The 19409-nt window shown below is 38.2% G+C and overlaps 1 protein-coding gene across 2 annotated transcripts in view; it reads right to left on the bottom strand.

The window, feature by feature from the left end:
- The window catches only part of Hephl1 (hephaestin like 1), a 67680-nt gene that overhangs the window by 21852 nt on the left and 26419 nt on the right, over positions 1–19409 (bottom strand). For both annotated transcript variants that reach the window (XM_078046881.1, XM_078046882.1), the window contains exons 3-11: positions 16694–16906; positions 15811–15990; positions 12588–12842; positions 9754–9922; positions 7253–7392; positions 6972–7103; positions 5135–5346; positions 3077–3227; positions 103–315 (exon numbers count right to left, since the gene is read on the bottom strand). In XM_078046881.1, coding sequence (XP_077903007.1) covers positions 103–315; positions 3077–3227; positions 5135–5346; positions 6972–7103; positions 7253–7392; positions 9754–9922; positions 12588–12842; positions 15811–15990; positions 16694–16906 — 1665 coding nt within the window. The remainder of the gene's footprint in view (positions 1–102; positions 316–3076; positions 3228–5134; positions 5347–6971; positions 7104–7252; positions 7393–9753; positions 9923–12587; positions 12843–15810; positions 15991–16693; positions 16907–19409) is intronic.

Here is a 19409-nt window from a genome sequence, read left to right as displayed (position 1 = left end):
AACTACTTCTATACCTTTCAAAGTGCCTAACATCTACAATTCTCAGGAATCTCTGAGACTGAGTAGGAATCTTGTCACCTGAGATGGACCTGCCAAATTTACCTGCACGGTCTGGCTGCATGAATACCGTTGTGGACACGTGGGGAAACAGGGTGAGGGAATCGCGATGAGTCCCTCGTAGGTGGATAGTGTTGCCTTGAAAATAGACTCCATGCATGTCTGTGTCAGTGCCCATTCCAATCAAATGCCAGGAAACTCTGTCCTTTTTGCACATACTTAGGCCTGGCTGGTTGCCATACATATAGCCATTGATAGCTAAATGGAAGGGAGAGGACAGTCAGAGCCCACAATAATTATGTCCACATACTGAAACCACACTACTTTAATGAACAATTATCAGGATGTTTGGGGAAGGATGTTTCAAGTTAGTGAAGAGTACAGAAGTACAGAAGACCCTGATTATCAGAGCATAAATACTACTAAGGAAGAAGCCACATGTGGAATCAATTTAAAATAGAGACCAAATTTAACAATGAGTAATAAAAATACACTGAAATTATTTAAAAAATTTAACAAACATATACAAGGACACTAATTCTAAGAATCAATAAGGAATAAATAAGGTTTTTTCTTGCATAATATTTCTGAAAAAATTGTTTAATGGCATGATATAATACCACTCACTTTACATTTTACTTTTACCAACCACAAAGATCATCATTCTTAGTAAAAATATTTGACTTCACTGTTCTCTCCAAATTTTCTTGACATAAAAATAGTTTTCTTTTGTTATTCTTATGCTGTCATGTCCTCTGTTAAATATCTCTTCCTTTGGTTGTTAATTCCTTTAACTCTGCTAGACCTTCTTTGCAATGGTTTTGCATTCAATTCTAGAAGTTACCAGACATCCCTTTACTTTTTTCATGAATTCTGCATAAATTAAAATACTTTCAATGAATTGACATGGTTTGCATGTCTAATCAGTGGGAAGGAGTTTTTGGAGGGGGAGTAAGGGAACATTAAATTCATAAAAAATTAGCTCTGAAATAAATAAGTTTGTTTTATAGTAACGTTTACTTCCTTGCCCCAATAAAATAATTGAAGTGTATTTAACAGTTTTTTAGATATGAATGAAGACCTTCTGTGCTTCCAGAGTAACAAACTGATTTTATCTTTTACATTCAACCTCAATCCATTGACAGTAGCTCTCTGGACCAGTGTCTTGAGAAGAATTTAGAAATGACATTCTCACTCTATGAGGATAAATGTCATTATCTAATAGCAGTGTCTGATGGGTGAGTGCACATACTTATGTCTCATACTTGATGTCCCCTAGAGAGATGAATATTCTGTCCTCTTCCTTCCCACTTCCTACTAAATGCCTGGGGTTAGAAAGAACAAGAAGGCCACGAATGGCTTCCTGATATAATCTTGCTGTCAAATAAATAAAATTACTTTTGGTTCCTGTGTCTGCAGAACCAGTGGTGCTTGGTAACCATACTTTAAATCTTGGATTATTAGTAGAAATTTCAAGAAGCTCTGGGGCTCCTGAGATCACATATTCTTGGGCAGCAGGGGGCGGGGGGGGGACCCTTGATACTGCTTTTGCAAATAAATAATCTAAATCTTGTCTTTCAAATATTAAAGAATATTTGTGTAAGCCATGGTGCTAATAAAGTTTAGTACTTGACTGGTTTGGTAGAGACTCTTCTCTTGACTTAGCACTCTTGTTTAAAGCTTTTCTTTCTAGGACATTCACTTGTTCAGCAAACACATTTTGAATACAGCCTTGATAATAGATGCAACTCAAAGCATTGTCCCATGTGAGGGGCAGGTTAACTTTGTTGCTTTATTCCTCCCACTGCAGTTAAGCAAGATTGGAACTAGATATTGGTTTATAGTCGATCATATTGAGATATATTATTTTCTTGGATTTTGCTTTAAGAATAACATGTCCTGCATTTCCAAAATATTTGAAAATGAGTTTTGTATTATCAAACCAGATTGGAGCTGAATTCAACATGGTCCATTCAGTTGTTTTATATTTTCTATATAACCACCTTCTGATGATAAATTCATTTTATAATTTGAATTCTCCATTAGGAATTACTATGTTTCCTTGTTTTCAGTTTAGTTTCCTTTTTTTATATTACTAAGAAGTTCAGAAAGGAATTCATATTTAATTGTAGCAAAAGTTTTCAGAGATGGTCTTGAAAATGTATTGGTCCATGCTTTACATTGGTCCAAGAGGGAACTCTATTGGAACTGAACATCAGGGACCCTGGGAGTCTAGGACCTGGTTGCTGTGGGTCACTTGTTAACCTGACTTTTGGGAATTCCTCAGCTGGGAGGGAGGCTCAGGGCTATTTTTAAATTATTCCATAATATTTTCAAAGGCCATGTTATAGCCTAGATATTATGCTTGGTCTTAAAATGAACAATTCAGCATCTCTTATCTTACAGCACTTACTTTAGCACTTGGTCAGCTGCACACTCTTGCAGGCACTGAGTTTGGACCCTAGCTTATTACTCTGCCACCTTAGGTAATATGCTCAAGACTAATGAGAATCTTGTTGGTCATAACCAATTACCAGGTGGTTTGCTATTATAACACTTGGCATAAAGAGAGACAGGGAGAGAGAATTAGGTCATTCCTCCCAAATGAAGATCTTGGATAGAAACTGCTAGTCTTTTACAAATGAGCCCTTTCAGCAGTCATTTATATTATTATACGTTGCTGTGTAAGATTACCTCCTATTATATCTTGGGTTATCAGACTGGATGTTATTGTGAACACAAAGGAATTTTGTCAGCGATTTTCTTCATTTCTGATGTACTGTGATCTTTGCTAATTCAAATTCTGTATTTCTTGATCTAAGACTGATAAAGTGTTTTAAAAGTTATAATTAAGGATCATTATCTCCAAAAGATAACTTGCAAAGCATAGAATAATTTACTTCATGACCAAGAGCAATACCCAAGAGACCAAAATTCAGATAGTTAAAACATTCCAAATACACTCACTTCAAATGCAACTAAACCTTTCATTTACAGGAGGGAAAACCATTCATCATACCATGCATTCGGTTGGATTTCACAAACTCTTTGTCTTCCTTGTCAACACTGAAGGGACGCCAGGTAAACTTCTGAATGTTTTCATCAAGATACCTGCTCAGATTCTCATCAAACACTGTGAGTAGTAGGTAAAATTCCTTGTCTATTCCTTTCTATAGAAAAGAAAGAAATGAATTCATAAAAAGTACAGCTTGCAGGAATTCAGAGCACTGATTCCCTTTTAAAGTTCACACAAAGTGGGGTATGGCTAATTAACATTAACCATAGATCCACCAGATCAATTTGTAAAACAGGATCCTGGGCATGACTCTTAATAAGTTCACTTGACACCCAGAAAATCGTCTGTCTCATTTTATCCTCTTCCCTCTCCATGTGAGTTTTTGCAAGAAACTATGTCCCTGCTCAGAAACCTTTCTGCACTATGCCCCATTGTCAGGGTTATTTTTATGATTATTAAAATATAGTCTTATAGCACCTGGCCTTATGCTATGACATCTTTAGAATAGAGATGCATGGATATGCAAACATTTCTTTCCATGTTCATCTTTCCACTTGCCTACAGAAACTGACACATCTTTTTTGTTTGTTTTGGTTTGGTTCTGGGGATTCAATTCAGAGCTACATCCCCAGTCCTCTTTATTTTTTTATTTGAGACAGGGTCTTGCTAGGTTGCTTAGGGCCTTTTCATATTGCTGAGGTTGGCTTAAAACTTGTGGTCCTGCTGCTCCAGCCTCCCAAGTTGCTGAAGTTATGTTTTTAAGCTGTTTTACCACATCTGGCTATGTTTCTTAAGTATTTCTTGCATTGAAACATAACTTTCTATCTGGCCAAATGGATTTCTCTCTCAACCAAATTCTAGGTATGAAGTGCTTCAGATTACTTTTTTTTCCCATGAATCTTATGCAAGTGGTCTCATCAGAAGTAGTATTTGACTCGGGCAACAACTTCCACAAACTGTAAGATACTTCTAGAAAACCTTGAAGTTACCATTGAATGTATACAACAGGGGGAAAAATCAGAATTATCTTACAAATATTTTCTGGCACTTAATCTCATTGACTCAAGTATTTAACTGGTAGGAAGCAAGTTGATGTCCTGGGAAAAGGACAATTATATGCTCAAAGTCCTGAATTCTGCTAACTTTCACTACTTTCTAGGTGTATTTCCTGGACTATTATTCAATGTCTCTGAGCCTCAGGTTGTTCAGCTTTATAATGTGAATAATCATTCTGCTTTACCTCATATTCTTGTTGAGGCACAATACAAAGACTCTGTTTATTATATGTGCAATAGACACTTCCAGGATCATTCCTTCATTCAGGGAAATAAAAATCTTAGATAGAGCAAGATACTTTGTGTTCCCTAAACCTAGAAATTCCTTTGATCCCAGAAGGAATTCCACACAATGCCCAATATTATAAAACATACTATTTAAATAAAATGCCTTGCAGTTTGTGAATGGTGATGTAATTGGTGAAGTAAATAGTGAAATGACTAGAATTTCCTCTTTTCATATGTGTTTAATAACATGTAGATGTAGCTTGAAGTGTTATGGTGTCCCCCACTACTCAGTGAGACCATCCAAGCCTCTAAGTTGAGACTCACAACAAGTTATCTACAATTTTTTTTTTGTTCCTTCAGCCACAGACAGTAACTTCTAGTTTCCAGCAGGTAATTACAGTCTTTTCAGTGTTGCCTGCACACTGAATTCTCAAAAGATCACAGGAGATGGCCAGTGTGGGAAACCTTGTCCACAAAGAAGGATCTCAGCTGCATTACATGTAGATCTCTGAAGATTCCACAATTGAAGCAAGACAGAGAGCGTGAGTTCCACAGAATTCCATCTATAACAATTGCTAGCTTCCTGGGTGGGCACTGGTGACTTTGGATATTTAGAAATTAAATTTACAAAAAAATAAAATAACCCTCATTATGTAGACATGAATTTCAAGAGAAATTGTTTTTGCAACTGACCCTGCATCACTTAACTAAACTCTGGCCATATCACTGATCCTTCCCTTATGCAACTCTGAAAACCTGGGGACATTTGATGACCTACCTGTGTCCCATCAGCATTGAGAACACCCTTTTTACAGACTAGCAAAGGCCCTACAAGGCCAGAACTGGTGTCCTTGATTGCGTCAACTGCTGAGAAGTATACATAGGTCAGGCAGGGGGGATCATCATCTGTTGGGCTTACGCTTTCTGGCACCGTCCACCTGTATGTGAAGGTTTCACCTGGCTTAACATGTGCCCCTGGTTTCAGGAATCCTGAGGATACAAATCAAACAGTTACTCAAAGCAACAGCCAAGAACATTAAACTTGTCAGACTGGGTCTTCATCCTTGAGCATCTCTCATTGGTGATGACATATTTTGTAGGTCGGTTGTTTTCTCTACCAGGAGAGAGACCACTGTCATCCTCTGCTGTTTTATAAGACAGAAGCTTAAATCCAAGAATTATCTTTGTAGATTGTATTCTATTTTGTACTCAAATATCAGTTTAGCAAATATTAAAAGAGTGATAATGGGCTATTCAACAATTAAGTGCAAATCCATAAAATATCTTGAGTGTCTTCTATATAAAATATACTTGGTATGATAGAAGATACCCAAAGAAAGGTAAGAAAGAGAACTTCATTCAAAGAGTTTGAAATCTGGGAGATTGAACTAGGAAATAACCCCAGAAAAACTACAAGATAGAGAAAGTATGTGAATGTCCAAGTCTAAGTTAATAAATGGCAAATCCAGGATTCATACTAAGGTTTGTCTGATTCCAAAGCCTGTGCATTTGATTCTCACATTCTATTGCCAAAGAACACAGCAAATCTCTTCTGCTAGACAAAGCCACAGACTCATTTGTCATCTTGTTCTGTGCTGTTCAAATATGTGTCCAGCATATTTGCTGAGTTAAAAAATGGAAAATAAAACCATTTTTATTGTCCCTGCTGTTCCGTCTGTATCCACACACAAAAAGTCATTCTGAACATTTTGACCAAGGAAGAGAGTACAGGTGCAGGAGATACTGCTGAGGCAGGAGAGGGTGAGGATGGGTCTGGAAGAGGGAATTATCCCTCCATTCTTTCCTTCTCCATCCCTTCTCTATCACCACAAAGTCTGCTCTCCACTGGGCCTGGCCTCACACTCAGGTATGAGGAAATATCCTGGGCAGCCGTGATGTCTGGTGCAGTGATGGAGACAGCTATGGAGAAACCAGGAGATTCCCCAAAGTAGCACCATGAGTGCAAGAACAATTCCTGAAGACAAAGGAAAAAAGCTACCCCTTGTATGTGCAGAGAACCTGTGTTGCCTGCCCTCCAAGGGAGGGAGGCCATGTGGGATGGTCAACATACCATGCTGATTTGAAATAAAGGTTTGCTGGTAGAGCAAAGCTCTAAGATTTTGATGTTAACAAAACAGTGGAAACCAGACTTTCCCCTCAGCTTTTGCCAGCAGAATCCCATGCAACAGGTAGCAGGAACACTCTCCATCGTAGAGTAGGGAAAGTGATTGTGAAAATAGCTCACTTTGGATTTATTGCATCATTGACAGGAAAGAAAAGAATGTAACATTTCCTAAGAACCTAAGGTGGGCTATACCCTGTGCTCTGGATTTATTGCATCATTGACAGGAAAGAAAAGAATGTAACATTTCCTAAGAACCTAAGGTGGGCTATACCCTGTGCTCTGTTCCCTCCATTCCTTTCCAAAGCCCTATGAGGTGAGTGTTATTATCTGCATTTGATAGATGAGAAGAATACAGTTCAGAAAGTTTCAATAATTGCCCACACTCTCAGGACTGGTAAGGGAAGGGAGAAGGATCTGGACCAGGTCTGCCTAGCTCCTGATCCTTTGCTCACTCATTCTGTTTATTTCCTAAGTCCAGGCTGAGACTTACCATCTACATTTGGGCCTGCATCAGATGCTTTGTCGTAGAGCACCCCATGGGGCAAAATGCTGTAGACTTTGTCAGCTTTGTTAGCAAAGGTCACGAGCAGGGTATCACCCACCTCTGCTTTGATGACTGGACCTGGGAAATATCAAGAGGAAGAAAGAGAAGAGGAGGAGAAGGGATAGAAAGAAGTGAGTAGGAGCAGGAGGGTCATTCTGTGTGGGTGTATACTCCCAGCAGAAACATCTCCCACTTCAAAACCAGTCAAAAGGATGGTTTTACTGTACCAAGAATTCCAAGATGGGCTTCTGTCCCAGAAGGTCTCTTTCTCTCAGTAAAAGTTGCATCAGCATATTCTATATACTGAGCCTTCCAATATTTTCCTCCTATTCTGTTTTCCCCTCTTGTGAAGTACGTTGCAGAGTTACTGTGGAAAGACATAGGAATCTAGCTGAGTTTTTCAACATATCCACCAAAGTCCTTAATTATGGAGCTTCACGTTGTTATCCATCTCACTCACCCACCTGTCTCCCCAGAAAAAAAAATGGCACAAGTTACAACAAAATTCCTAGGAAGAGCTGACCAGCCTGAATGGTGCTCATGCTCATTTTTCTCTTAGTCATTACACTTTCTTCCCCAGAGGTCCAGTAATAAACGAAGTCACAGGTAAACTCCTTACCAATATTGGAGTCCCAAAATGATTTCCTACAAAGTAATAAAGAGCTAACTAGGTTCTCTGCAGAGTAAGCATTCCTCCACCTCTTGCTGATGTCAATATGAATAGTCTCTGCATATTGTAAGCTCTTTGATATCTGGCATGATTAAGGAATGGGATGTCTAGTTAATCCAATTACTTAATTAATGGAGGATTATTTTAGAAACTATACACATAAAATAACACTTTTTGAAGTTGTGAAATATAATAATATAACCTCTGACTAATACTACATCTCTGCTATTTTATTTCCATCAATGGTAGTATCATTCTTACAGTCATATAAATTGCTTTTCTTTTCTCTTTTTTTAATGCCTCATCCCCTTATCTCATGCATTCTTATTTTGTAAAAATGTTATAGCCTTTCTTTTCAACACTCTTTTTGCACCTCCTTTTTGCCTTTTTTCCCAGTTCATGCCCTCATCATCTTGGGTTTGAAACGTGATATGAACCTCCTAACTGCACACTCTGCATCCTCTATCGTACACTGGCTCATTCATTTTTTTTCTCAGTATGCACACTCTTGCAACATTAATTTCCAAAATGGTAATTTTCAATGTTCATATACTTGCCCCCAAATCTTCAACTACTGTCAGTTGCCAATCAAATAATGTTCAAAATTATTAAAGGGCCTCTGCATTTTATATTCAGCTTATTCCAACTCTCTCCCTAATGCTCTAGGCAAATGCTCATTCCCCTATCCACTGGTTATTCCGATGTATTTACTCTCTCCTGTACAGTAGGTACTTTGCCCTTACCCTTGCATCTAAAATTCCCCCCCTTCATTATTCACTTAAATCAATTCTGTCACTCTTGAAGATTCTGTTTAAATCACACTTCCTCTGTGAAGTGTTCTTTGGCTATCTTTCTTCTTTCTGAACACCCAAAGAACTCACTTACTCTTATTTGTAATTTGCAAAGTTACTTCTCTTGCCCTGTGTACACAGCTACTTCCTCCACATAAAGTGAGAACACTGTCTTAGACATCTTTGCATCCTGCATGCCATTTAGTACATTGAGCTTTCATCTATCATGTTAAACATTGACTGAATATAATCTAATCTTTCATATTTTAGAAAGTATGCCAGGATTCTGGAAGGGTGCCAAAACACAATTTTAATGCTAATTTTCATTATTTTGTTTGGAAAAATACTGGCAAATAGAGAATGTTAATATTAAAGAGTTTTTCATATCCGGTTCCCATAAATTCTTTAGGCAAGGTTCAAGTGCTTCAGTTTGATGGAAGAATGTATGTACATATGTTTGAATGAATAAAATATGCAATTTTAAAACACATGGTGTTTTCTCATTGATCACAAAGCAAATTTCTTAAATATTCCCTCAAATGGAAAAATATATCATAGAGTAATAGCAATCATTCTTAATATCACATTGCACATTTTTAGTGCTTTCACAGACATCATTGCACATGATTCTGTAAGTCACAGAGTCCCCATCAACTTAATGAATTTTCAGATCCAATTTGAAAAATAGTATGTGCTATGAGCGCCTAGAGAACAATTAATTATGAGTTAGAAGTCAGGGGAGGCTTCACTTAAGAGGCAACATTAGAGTCAGGCTTTCAGGAAAAATGGCATTTTACTGCACAGGGAAGAAAAGGGCATTTATAGCCTACAGAGGGGGGCATAACTTATGGTAGGTCACCCTAAAGCAAAGAGCTCACCTTAAAAAAAAAAAAGGAAAAAGAAAGCAGGAAGAGAGGAACTCTTCTCCATTGGAAAAATGTCCTGTGTCATTCCCTCTTCAATACTGGTCTGTTTCATCTGTGGAAAGGCTTTATTCATTCTGTCAGTTTAGTAGTTCTTGTAGCATGTAGCACTGTAATTTGTGCATGGGAGCTACTCAAGAAATGTTTGATGAAAGAATCTCATGCTCTAAGTTAGCCAGCTTTTCATAAAGCACCAAATCCTCCACCCACTCTCAGCAGTAACATTATGCCATCTCTGCTGTTTGTCATCAGAGCAGCACTTGGAATACAAATGAGATCACAGGGAGAACCTAGCACATGCCTCTAGGGAGAGGAGCTTAGAAACATCAATAAAGAGTGCTTACCTTTCAGAGGCATTTAGCTGGAGACCAGTGAATTTGTCATATCCTAGGGGACCATAATCCCAAAGAACTTTTTCTGCTGCTATAAAGTAGCGCCTCTGTTGACCCTTCATCTTTGGGTGAGAAACACCACTTTTGCAGTTACCAACGTTGTATTGTCCCAGCATACCAGCTGCAGAACAGAGGAAAACCACAGCTAAGGTTCAGGTGAAATCATACAGTAAAAGATTGATAGATTTGACTTCAGGAACATTAAAAATTTTATAGAGAAAATTGGACTATAAACAAAGTTTAAAACAAAGGGTAAATGATAAGGGGGAAAATATCTGTAATATATGTGATAAAAGATTCATATATAAAACATTTTTAAAATAAAGAAGAAAAAAGTAAATCTCCAATAGAAAGTAAGCAAAGGGCTTAAATGGATTATTCATTAAAGAAATAATATCAGCAATAAACTAATTAAGAAATAACTTAACCTTAATAGCAATCAAACATCACCATTGTTCATGGTAAAGATTAAAAAGACTAATAGTTCTAATAATTCAAAGTGTTGACAGATGAGTAGAGGTGAGATCTGCTAACACTCTGGGTGGAACATTAACAATTTTTAAAAGGGAATTCAGAAATATAGCTTTTTTGAAAAAAATCAAATTCTGAGGCAGGAATTCCAAATTTGGATGTTTTCCTAAAGAAATATTTAGACAAAATTGCAAACATACATGCAAATTGTTTATAATACCAAAAACGTTGAAGAAAAGTACAAGTGTTGAGCAATAAAGTGGTGGTTAAGTACACTGCAATCACCTCATTATGGACACTGAAAGTATTAGCAATTATGAAGTAGCTCTGTATTAACTGACATGAAAATATTGTTATGATACATTAGTAAGTGGGAAAAGTAAGTTATAAAGCAGTACCAACAGATAATTAGCAGACTAATTTTATTTTCTAAATGACCTGTGTATTTATTTATATATAAGGGTACAGAAAATAGTGAGGGGACAAGTTTATCAATATTGCTGGGTACGATTACTGATTTTTAAAATTAAGTGGTATTTATTTTCTCAGTTTTGGGGAAAGAGTACTAGGTATTGAACCCAGGGGCAGTCAGCCACTGAGCCACATCCCCAGCCCTATTTTGTATTTTATTTAGAGACAGGGTCTCACTGAGTTGCTTAATGTTTCACTTTTACTGAGGCAGGCTTTGAACTTGTGATACTCCTGCCTCAGCCTCTCAAGCCTCTGGGATTACAGGCATGCAACACTGCACCAGGTTTATTTTCTAATTTTTTACAATTATTTTCTGAAGGAATGGACATTTTAGGAAATATTCTATATCACAAATACCAGCTTATGTCCACAACTACTGGTCAAATTTAGCAATCTCACTAGTCTCAAACATTCCCTATTTTCTTGATGTTATTTCTAGATTTGGAATTCCTAGGTCAGAGAGTTCCTTCCCAGATTTAGCAGCATGAAACCCTTTCAGGATAGAAACCTTGTCCTATTCATCCTTGTCTACTCAGACCAGTATCTGGTACACACCTACTGAATCACCTCTTGAGTTGAATTTCACTGGAATAACCCAGCTGACTAATGCTAAGATTAGTTGCATACAGCTAACAGGAAAAAGAATGTGCTATCAAAGCAGCCTTAAACAGTTGGATTTCTGTACCTAAGTGACTGTGTGTAGTCAGTAGTATCTAAATTTAATCAGACATTATTTCTGAGCTAACACATTTTTCTCTTCCTATTTTTACTATCTTAGGCCAGACTCTTTGTGTCATAATTCTAATGTTGTTGGTGCTTCTTAATTAGCTTTTAGTGGCCTAAATTTGAACATAGAATCCTTTCTGCACATATACATCATATCAACTTTCCCAAACTGCTGCAATGATCACAGTATGTTGCCTAGTATGCCTGAGGATCTTGGAGGATCACAATTACCTTTCCAGACACAGTGCCACCTCCTTCACTTGACCATTCAGTGCCCTTCCCACCAGGACCCAACCTGCCTCCCTAGCCTTCTCACTTATGGTTCTCTATCTAGTGTGAACCTCATGGTCCAGCTAACTAAGGACCTCTTCTATGTTGTCCCAATGAACCAGGACCAAGTCTTTCAACAGGTATTTAATCAACAAATGTTTTTCATCCACCTATGGTGGGCCCTGGAGAACGCTGTGTGTCAATGTCTCTGTTTAGGAAGAATGTGCTTATAAAGTAGCCTGGAGATGAGATGAACTGATATAATTACTTAAAAGAACTGTTCTAAAGGAAATTCAAGAATTGGATGGGGAATTGGTCCTGATTATCTAGAAAGGACTTTCCAGGGCTGGAAAAAAAATTATTATTCTATTCACTGTCGCTGAAAGAGAACATGTGCTTTTCTCAGTTCATGTTTCTTATACCTGGAAAAATTTTTCTTTTCTTGATCATCTACTCAGTTCCCACCCACATTTCAAGGCTTGGCCCTTCAGAAGTCTTGCAATTGATCCAAAATAGTGACTATAGCACCCAAAGAGTGTTCTCTCATTCTGCTTCACATTTTACTCATTTCATAAATATCCAACCATGTCTAACTACTAGCAGGTTCTTTGAAGTTCGGACCATTTTTTCCATCATCACCTTCATCCTGTTATTAGGGAGGTGATTAATAAATATCTGTTGACATAATGCCAACTCAATACACACTGTATTTTCCTATGTTTAATGTTTAAGTAGACACAATACCTATAGGAACCTACATAACAGCAAGCCTTTAGACAGGTACCAGTGGCTGTGCGGTTCCACCACACCATTCTAAGCATCTTCTCACAGGTCTCCATCTCTGTTACCTTGTAGGTGATCACTGACTTGGCAGGTTATCATCCATTTCCCAGGGTTCTTGACTATCATTTCTGTCGTAAGGAAGGTGGCTGGGAACAGGTTGACAGTATCAGTCCGATGCCCTCTGCTGATGAAGGTGTTTCCATAAAAGTAGATAGAATGGATGTCTATTTCATTCCCCATTCCAAATAGGTGCCAGGACACGGACTCACCAACACACATTTCTGGCTCGGGGAAGTTTCCAAAGAGGTATCCATTGAGGGCTGAAAACAGAAACACACTAGTGGAAGAGACTCCCCTGCAGAGGCAAGCAGGACCAGAGATGTTGGTAATGTATACTCTAGCACAGCTGGGAAATCAGTGCAGATCATTTCTAATGTTTTCATGCAGAAATTCTGGATCTTAAAAAAAAATGCCTTAGAAAGGAATGAAAATCTTTGTATTGGTCTTTTTTTTGAGAGAAAAGTACCTCATAAGATGAAAATCAGCATACATTAAAAATAGCCTTGGAGCTTCTGTTTGAGTAGTCATGTGCTCAAGCATAAAGCCAGCCCTGCTCACACTTCTGGGATGGCCTAGTCACCATCTAGCCTGATTCTCCATTACTCTGACATCCACATTGGACTCTATGTTCCTTGGAACTAGAAACCTGTCTCGCTCATCTTACGGCTTATGCAACCAAGCAGGAAATACTGGCACATAGTGTTGTGAGGTATAGCTAGCAATGAGCAGTGAAATGGAAGCAAGGTCACAAGTGTACTTTAAATCACTTTAGGATCTTCTCTAAGCTACTTTCAAAGCGGCTGAGAAAGCAAAGGGTGCTTGTTTATTTGTAGAAAACAGAATCAAAGGAGCTAATGGGAAAAATACATCAAAGAAAAGAATTAATGGGATTAATTCTTGACAGGGTCCATTGAGATTGGTGTGAAGCTAGGAATTATGGCTATGGGTGTCTCCATCTGTCTGGGAAGGAAGAGTCTTTTAGTAATGCAGGTGTACTAAAGTAACTTCTGATCAGCTTTTGAGCCCAGTGCCCACATTAACATGGGATTGACTTGTAGACAACAGCCCCCTAAATAGGATGGCCACCATGAGGGTTCCAGAGAGGACCAACTAATGTCAAAAACTCCACTGCCCAACACGAAGAAGGAGTTAAACACCTGATTGGCAAAGAGTACAGAAAGTTGTCCCCAGTTCTTCTGGTAAACACCAAACAGTAATAGATTTGGAGACAGCATTGTCTCCTTTGTCGCTGCTGAGAGATTCTCCCTAGAGATTGCTCTCTGCTTAAGCCTCACTTTGCTTTTACTTTGTGTTCCTTTTGCATGGCTTTTAGTGTCTGACTTTAAATTTTCTCTTTTCAGAACACAAGAATCGAGTTTTGGCATTTTAGCTCCCCCACTTTTCTATGATGATAATTAATTAAATGACAAAAGCAAGCTAAGATAAAAAAGAAAAGGAAATGGTTAGAGGACACTATGAGATGTTTATATTTTATTACTTTAAAAAGCAGAGAGGAAAAGGCAGCTTTTATTAGATGATAGTGGGGCAGAATCTTATCAGTTGAGCTTATGCCATTAGGCCAGCCCTAAATGCTTTTAAAACATCTAAATGCTAGCCAGGACTTGACCAGTGCAGTAAAGAACTTAATTCAGATCTTAGGAAAAGTCACTGCATCCCTTCTTTTTTTAAATTCAAACTGAGATAAAAAGGTACTGTTACTAAGATAATACTTAGATTGCACACTTAATTCTAAGTCATTTTAGTAAATTTAAATAAATTGACTGATAAATCTTGTATTAATTGAACATCTTACATGGATTAGGTTTTTTGTTTTGTTTTGTTTCTTAAATATACTTGGTCAAATCTCCTTGGCCAGTCTTGAAGAAGGATTGATTGTTTTCCAACACCTCTTTGCACACAGGCTGGTTTTTATTTAAAGTATGGTCTATATCTGCTTATGTAATTCATTCTTTTTTGGGGAGGGGGGTGCATTCTCACTTCAAAAAATAAAAACTATGGAAGTATTATGTGAGTAACCGAGTCTGAAGCCATCATGTTACCCTCGTAGTTTCCAGCAACATTTGAGACCTTCACTCCCATTTTGTAAAGAACAGGAATAAAGCTGATCATGCAATGATTTGAATTTAGGTCTTTGTTAACTTCAATCTGCAATGTTTCTCTGTTTCCCTCCCCTTTCTCCTCTCCCTCACTTTCATCCATCCAAAAATGATTTCCAAACACCACAAAGGGTATGTTGTACAATGGAAACAGAGTACCCACGATCATGTCTCAACCAGCTTTAGACTCAAGCATAGCCAAATTAAACTTTATTTGCTATGAGAATTCTCTCAAATTCTCCCAGGCAACAATCTGTCACTAATTATCATTTTGACTTTATACAAGTCATTGATATTCTTTTGTGGAGGGATCCGATAATCTTCAGTTCCTTCCCTTTCTTTTATGATTTTAGGACTACATTGAGGCTGCCTCTGTTAAGATGATTCTGAGAGACAGGCAAGCAGAAGATGGGGATCATTAGCAACAAATGAAGTGAAATGTTTATGTTGAAGATTTCCCTTATGCTCACTAGCACTCTCTAGGAAAAGACTGAAAAACATCACTGGATTCCCAACATCTTAAGATGATTCATTAACCCACTGCTCTGCAAAAGAGACATGGGAAATTTTTCTGTTTCACCTGACAGTGTAACTACAGAAATTCACTATTTTAAACAAATACAAAGTCTGGTAGACAATGAAAGCTCGATAAATCTTGCACTTTCAAAGAATGCCTAGGACACATAACAAATTCGCAAGTGTGTACTTAAATCCCATGTACAGGAAAGATCTTAAAATTTAGCAGCCACTCATAAAATGCTTGATGGACAAGGCAAGAGGTTGGATTATTATGCGGTAAAGATTTTATTCTCCTTTCTGTCAATCCTCTGAGCTCACCTCAGGCACTGATTCTTTCCTGAGTTTAACATAGATTCTCCATTATCTCTCCCACAGCCTTGTCCATTCTTCATACACAAATTAGCTCATTATCTATTGCCTGTCTTCCCTCCGATTGTGCAGGCTCCAATGTATATCATGTCCCATATCACTGCCATCACTGAGTTATACATCTTGCCAAGCCAGGTTTGGCATTCCCGTGCATCTTGCCTCCTGTGTAGTACCTTGCAACACAAGGGTCCCTGGCATGTGTTTGAGGACACAAGATACTCACCGTGCATTTTGTTGCTTCTCTGGAAAACAGCATCATCTTTGTCCACTGAACTGGGTTTAGTGCAGAAATGTTGGATATTTTCATCAAGGTACCAGCTTTGGTTCTCATCCACGAGTGTAAACATTATAACAAACTCTCGATCCACATCAGTCCTCGTCCCTGAGTACCTGTTCAGAATACCTGTTGGGAACATTCAAGAGAGTAAAGAGTTCAAGGTGAATGAAATCAAAGTGAGCTTTCCTTCCTTCCTATCAGGTAGGTCAGAAGCTTGCCAAAGACCTAAATACCCAAGGATAGACCACAATATAAAGTGACCTAAGACTTTGGTGGAAATGACGAACATAGAAGAGAAAAAAAATCATACAACAGAACTCTTCACAGTCATGGTCTTAGAAACCTAGCTATCTCTCAAGAAGGTAGACTTTATTTTGTGGTACTGGGGATTAAACCCAGAGATGCTCTACCATTGGGCTACATCCCAAGCCCTTTTAATTTTCTTTCTTTTTTTTTTTTTTTGAGACAGGGTCTCACTGAACCACCCAGGCTAGCTCCAACTTGCAATCCTCCTGCCTCAGCCTCCTAAGTAGCTAGGACTCCAGGCATGTGCCAACAGGCCCGGCTCATTTCTCTGTATTTTTTTTTTTAAAGAAAACCATCTGCTTCAGAATGCTGAAGAATGTGATGAGTCTTAGAATCTAAAGTATTGCCCTTTGCTACAGTGTCAGATTGATTTTCTGTGTTAGAATAATTGTCTTAAAAGAAGTTCAGAAGAAGAAGCACATTCTGTGTAAAACAAGAAAAGAAAGTGAACCAAAGCCTGAATCTTGTTCACACTTTGAACACACCAGGTAGGCACAGGCTCCTGGGGTTGGGGGATCCTCACCTTCCTTACACACCAGTAGGGGGCCAATCAGCCCAGAGCAAATGTCCTTAGGGGCATCAATGTGTGAATGGTACACCCAGGTCAGGCAGTTGGCATCTGCAGAAGTAGGTGCATATTCTTCTCTCACTGGCCAGACATAGGTATAGTTTTTGCCGGGAGGAACCATGTCATCATCCTTGTTCCTTCCGGATGTTCCATCTGGGTATAAGGCTCCTTCCAAGGGAAGAGAAAGCATAGTTAGAACACAGAGCTCCCTTGCTGTAGTGGACAGGACCAGAGCTTTGGAATCAAACATGACCAATTTAAAAAGTATTTCAAAGGGACCTGGGGCAAGTCACTTCAGTTCTCAACGCCTCTGTTGTTCATCAGTGAGACTAAAATATTAGTATCTACCCACAGTGAAGAAAACTAAGTGATGCAATGTGTACACAGTGCTTCCCCCAGAAATACGAACTTAATAAATGCTCATGATAAAGATTTTCTGCTAGGCCTACTGCACCAGACAGAAAAATTTCCATCTACCTTACTTGGTATTAACTGGAGAAGGAAGGAGAAGTAGCCACAGGAAGAAATAATGAACAGTTCTTAAAGACTTATTTTACATTCTGCATCTGTGTAGGTCTCACAAGGGATAGAAAGCAAGGGTATGATCTCTTTCTACTTCTAGGGATCTTACAGTTCTGTGGGGCAGACCAGAAAGTACGTTATGAACTCACGGGACCACTGGCGAAAAAAGCATGCTCATGTGTGGAATGTAATTTTGGGTCAAATTATAGAGTACCTCAGAGAAGACCTGTAGCAAGATGGAAGAGACCTGTAACAAGATAAAGGGTCTTCACAGAGTGGTTAGGACAGGTAGACAGGGAAGTCCCTTGCTCTGTCTTATAAACTAGGATCTCATGTGATTTTTTTTTTCCTTTTTCTTTTGGGTACCAGGAATTGAACTAGGGAGCACTCAACCACTGAGCCACATCCACAGCCCTATTTTTGTATTTTTTATTTAGAAACAGGGTCTCACTGAGTTGCTTAGTGCCTTGCTGTTGCTGAGGCTGGATTTGAACTCCCCATCCTCCTGTCTCAGCTTCCTGAACCACTGGGATTATAGGTGTGAGCCATCTTGCCTGGCATGATTTTTCAATTAGGAAACTGCACTGCTAAAAATAGTGCAAAAACCACTTGGGTAGAAGGCTGGTGAGCACTCTGTGCACATTATAATTATCACAAGCTTCCCTGTGGAGGTGGCATTTGAGGGGCCTCAAAGGACTGGGAGCAACTGGACTGTTATTAAAAAGAAGGTTGAGGGTGAGGGACGGAGAGGACTGGATGCACTTCTGGTCTGTTCATCACTTACTCACTCTTCCAATTTATTCTTTCCACACCATGAATTAGGCATAAACCACATGCTAATAAATGTAAGGCATCAAGAATGAAAATTCGAATAAGACAGCAAGCACCAGTGTAGCCAAGGAAAGTCCAAGAAAAGACACGAACAGAAATCTAATGTGATCTGTCAGCACAATTCACCATGGAAACATAACTTTCTGTTTGGAGAGGGATGCCACAAGAAAACAACAGCTGTTAAGCCCCTACTATGTGCTGATTATACAGGGTACTCTGTATTATCACATTTACTTTTCAAAGCCACTCGATTTGGTAGGTATTTATATCCACTGTGTAGATTAAGTTAACAATGCTAACATGTGGCTGAGGCACATTCAGATCTATTTGTGTTTGACTTCCCATCCAAATTATTGAGAATAGAGTGTATAGACTTATTTTTAAAACTTATTTATTCACTTCACTGTCTTTCACATATTAGCTCTTAATGACTTTTATTCTAAAAAGAATATGAATCATTTTACAAATTAAGTATTTTGAATACTTACTAATTTTAAATTATATTTAAAATTAAGTCAGAGACACCTATATTGATAAACTCAGAAAAAAACCTGTACAAAGTAGGAAATAAAGTATAAAGTATAGCTCTAAATTTCTGGTTATATTTAGGTTACATTGTTAGATATATGTTTAATGTATATTAGGTTAATATAATTAAGTTTCATTATTTCTTTGTGCATTAAAGGAAACTTAACCATATCTTAAGAGAGAGAGAGGACATTTTGCTAGTACTGATTTGTGGAAGAATATTTTCAAGAAAACCTTATATATACATTATTGAATAATGTAATGAATTAGGTCTTCAGTGTTTTCAAGAATGGCTTCCAAAAGATACAAAAATACTCTTTTTAAAATAATTTCTTACATTTTTCTCTCCATACGAGCTAAGAGTATAACACTGATTAACATATTGAAAAAACAATTTTTATTCAAAATGAAACTAATGTCAAGCTACAATGCTGGCTCCTTCCTTCCCTGCCTGGTGCTTCCTCCTTGGGGCACCTATTCACATAGTTCCACCAAATGAGCCACACACGCAAGTGGCTTCAACTTAAATCTCCAGCCTGGACATTATCTAAGAGCGTCTTTGCATTGATACCTGTTTATTTGACATCTCCACTTGTAAATCTCAAAAGATCTCAAACACAGCTTTTCTCTGAGAGTTTTACTTCTCCTTTGCCAAGCCTGTTCCTCAGTCACTGCTTCCTCTCTCAGGGGAAGTCACCATCAGTACTCAATGCCACAAGCCAAAGCAAAAGGAACGTTCTTGTCATCCTTCTCCTCCTCCCTCTGACTTCCAAACCACCACCAGACCTTG

Source organism: Ictidomys tridecemlineatus, chromosome 4 (genome assembly GCF_052094955.1).
Source record: "Ictidomys tridecemlineatus isolate mIctTri1 chromosome 4, mIctTri1.hap1, whole genome shotgun sequence".
Taxonomy (NCBI): Eukaryota; Metazoa; Chordata; class Mammalia; order Rodentia; family Sciuridae; genus Ictidomys; species Ictidomys tridecemlineatus.
The sequence above is the reverse complement of the archived record's forward strand: the minus strand, read 5'-3'. Positions and strand labels throughout refer to the sequence as shown.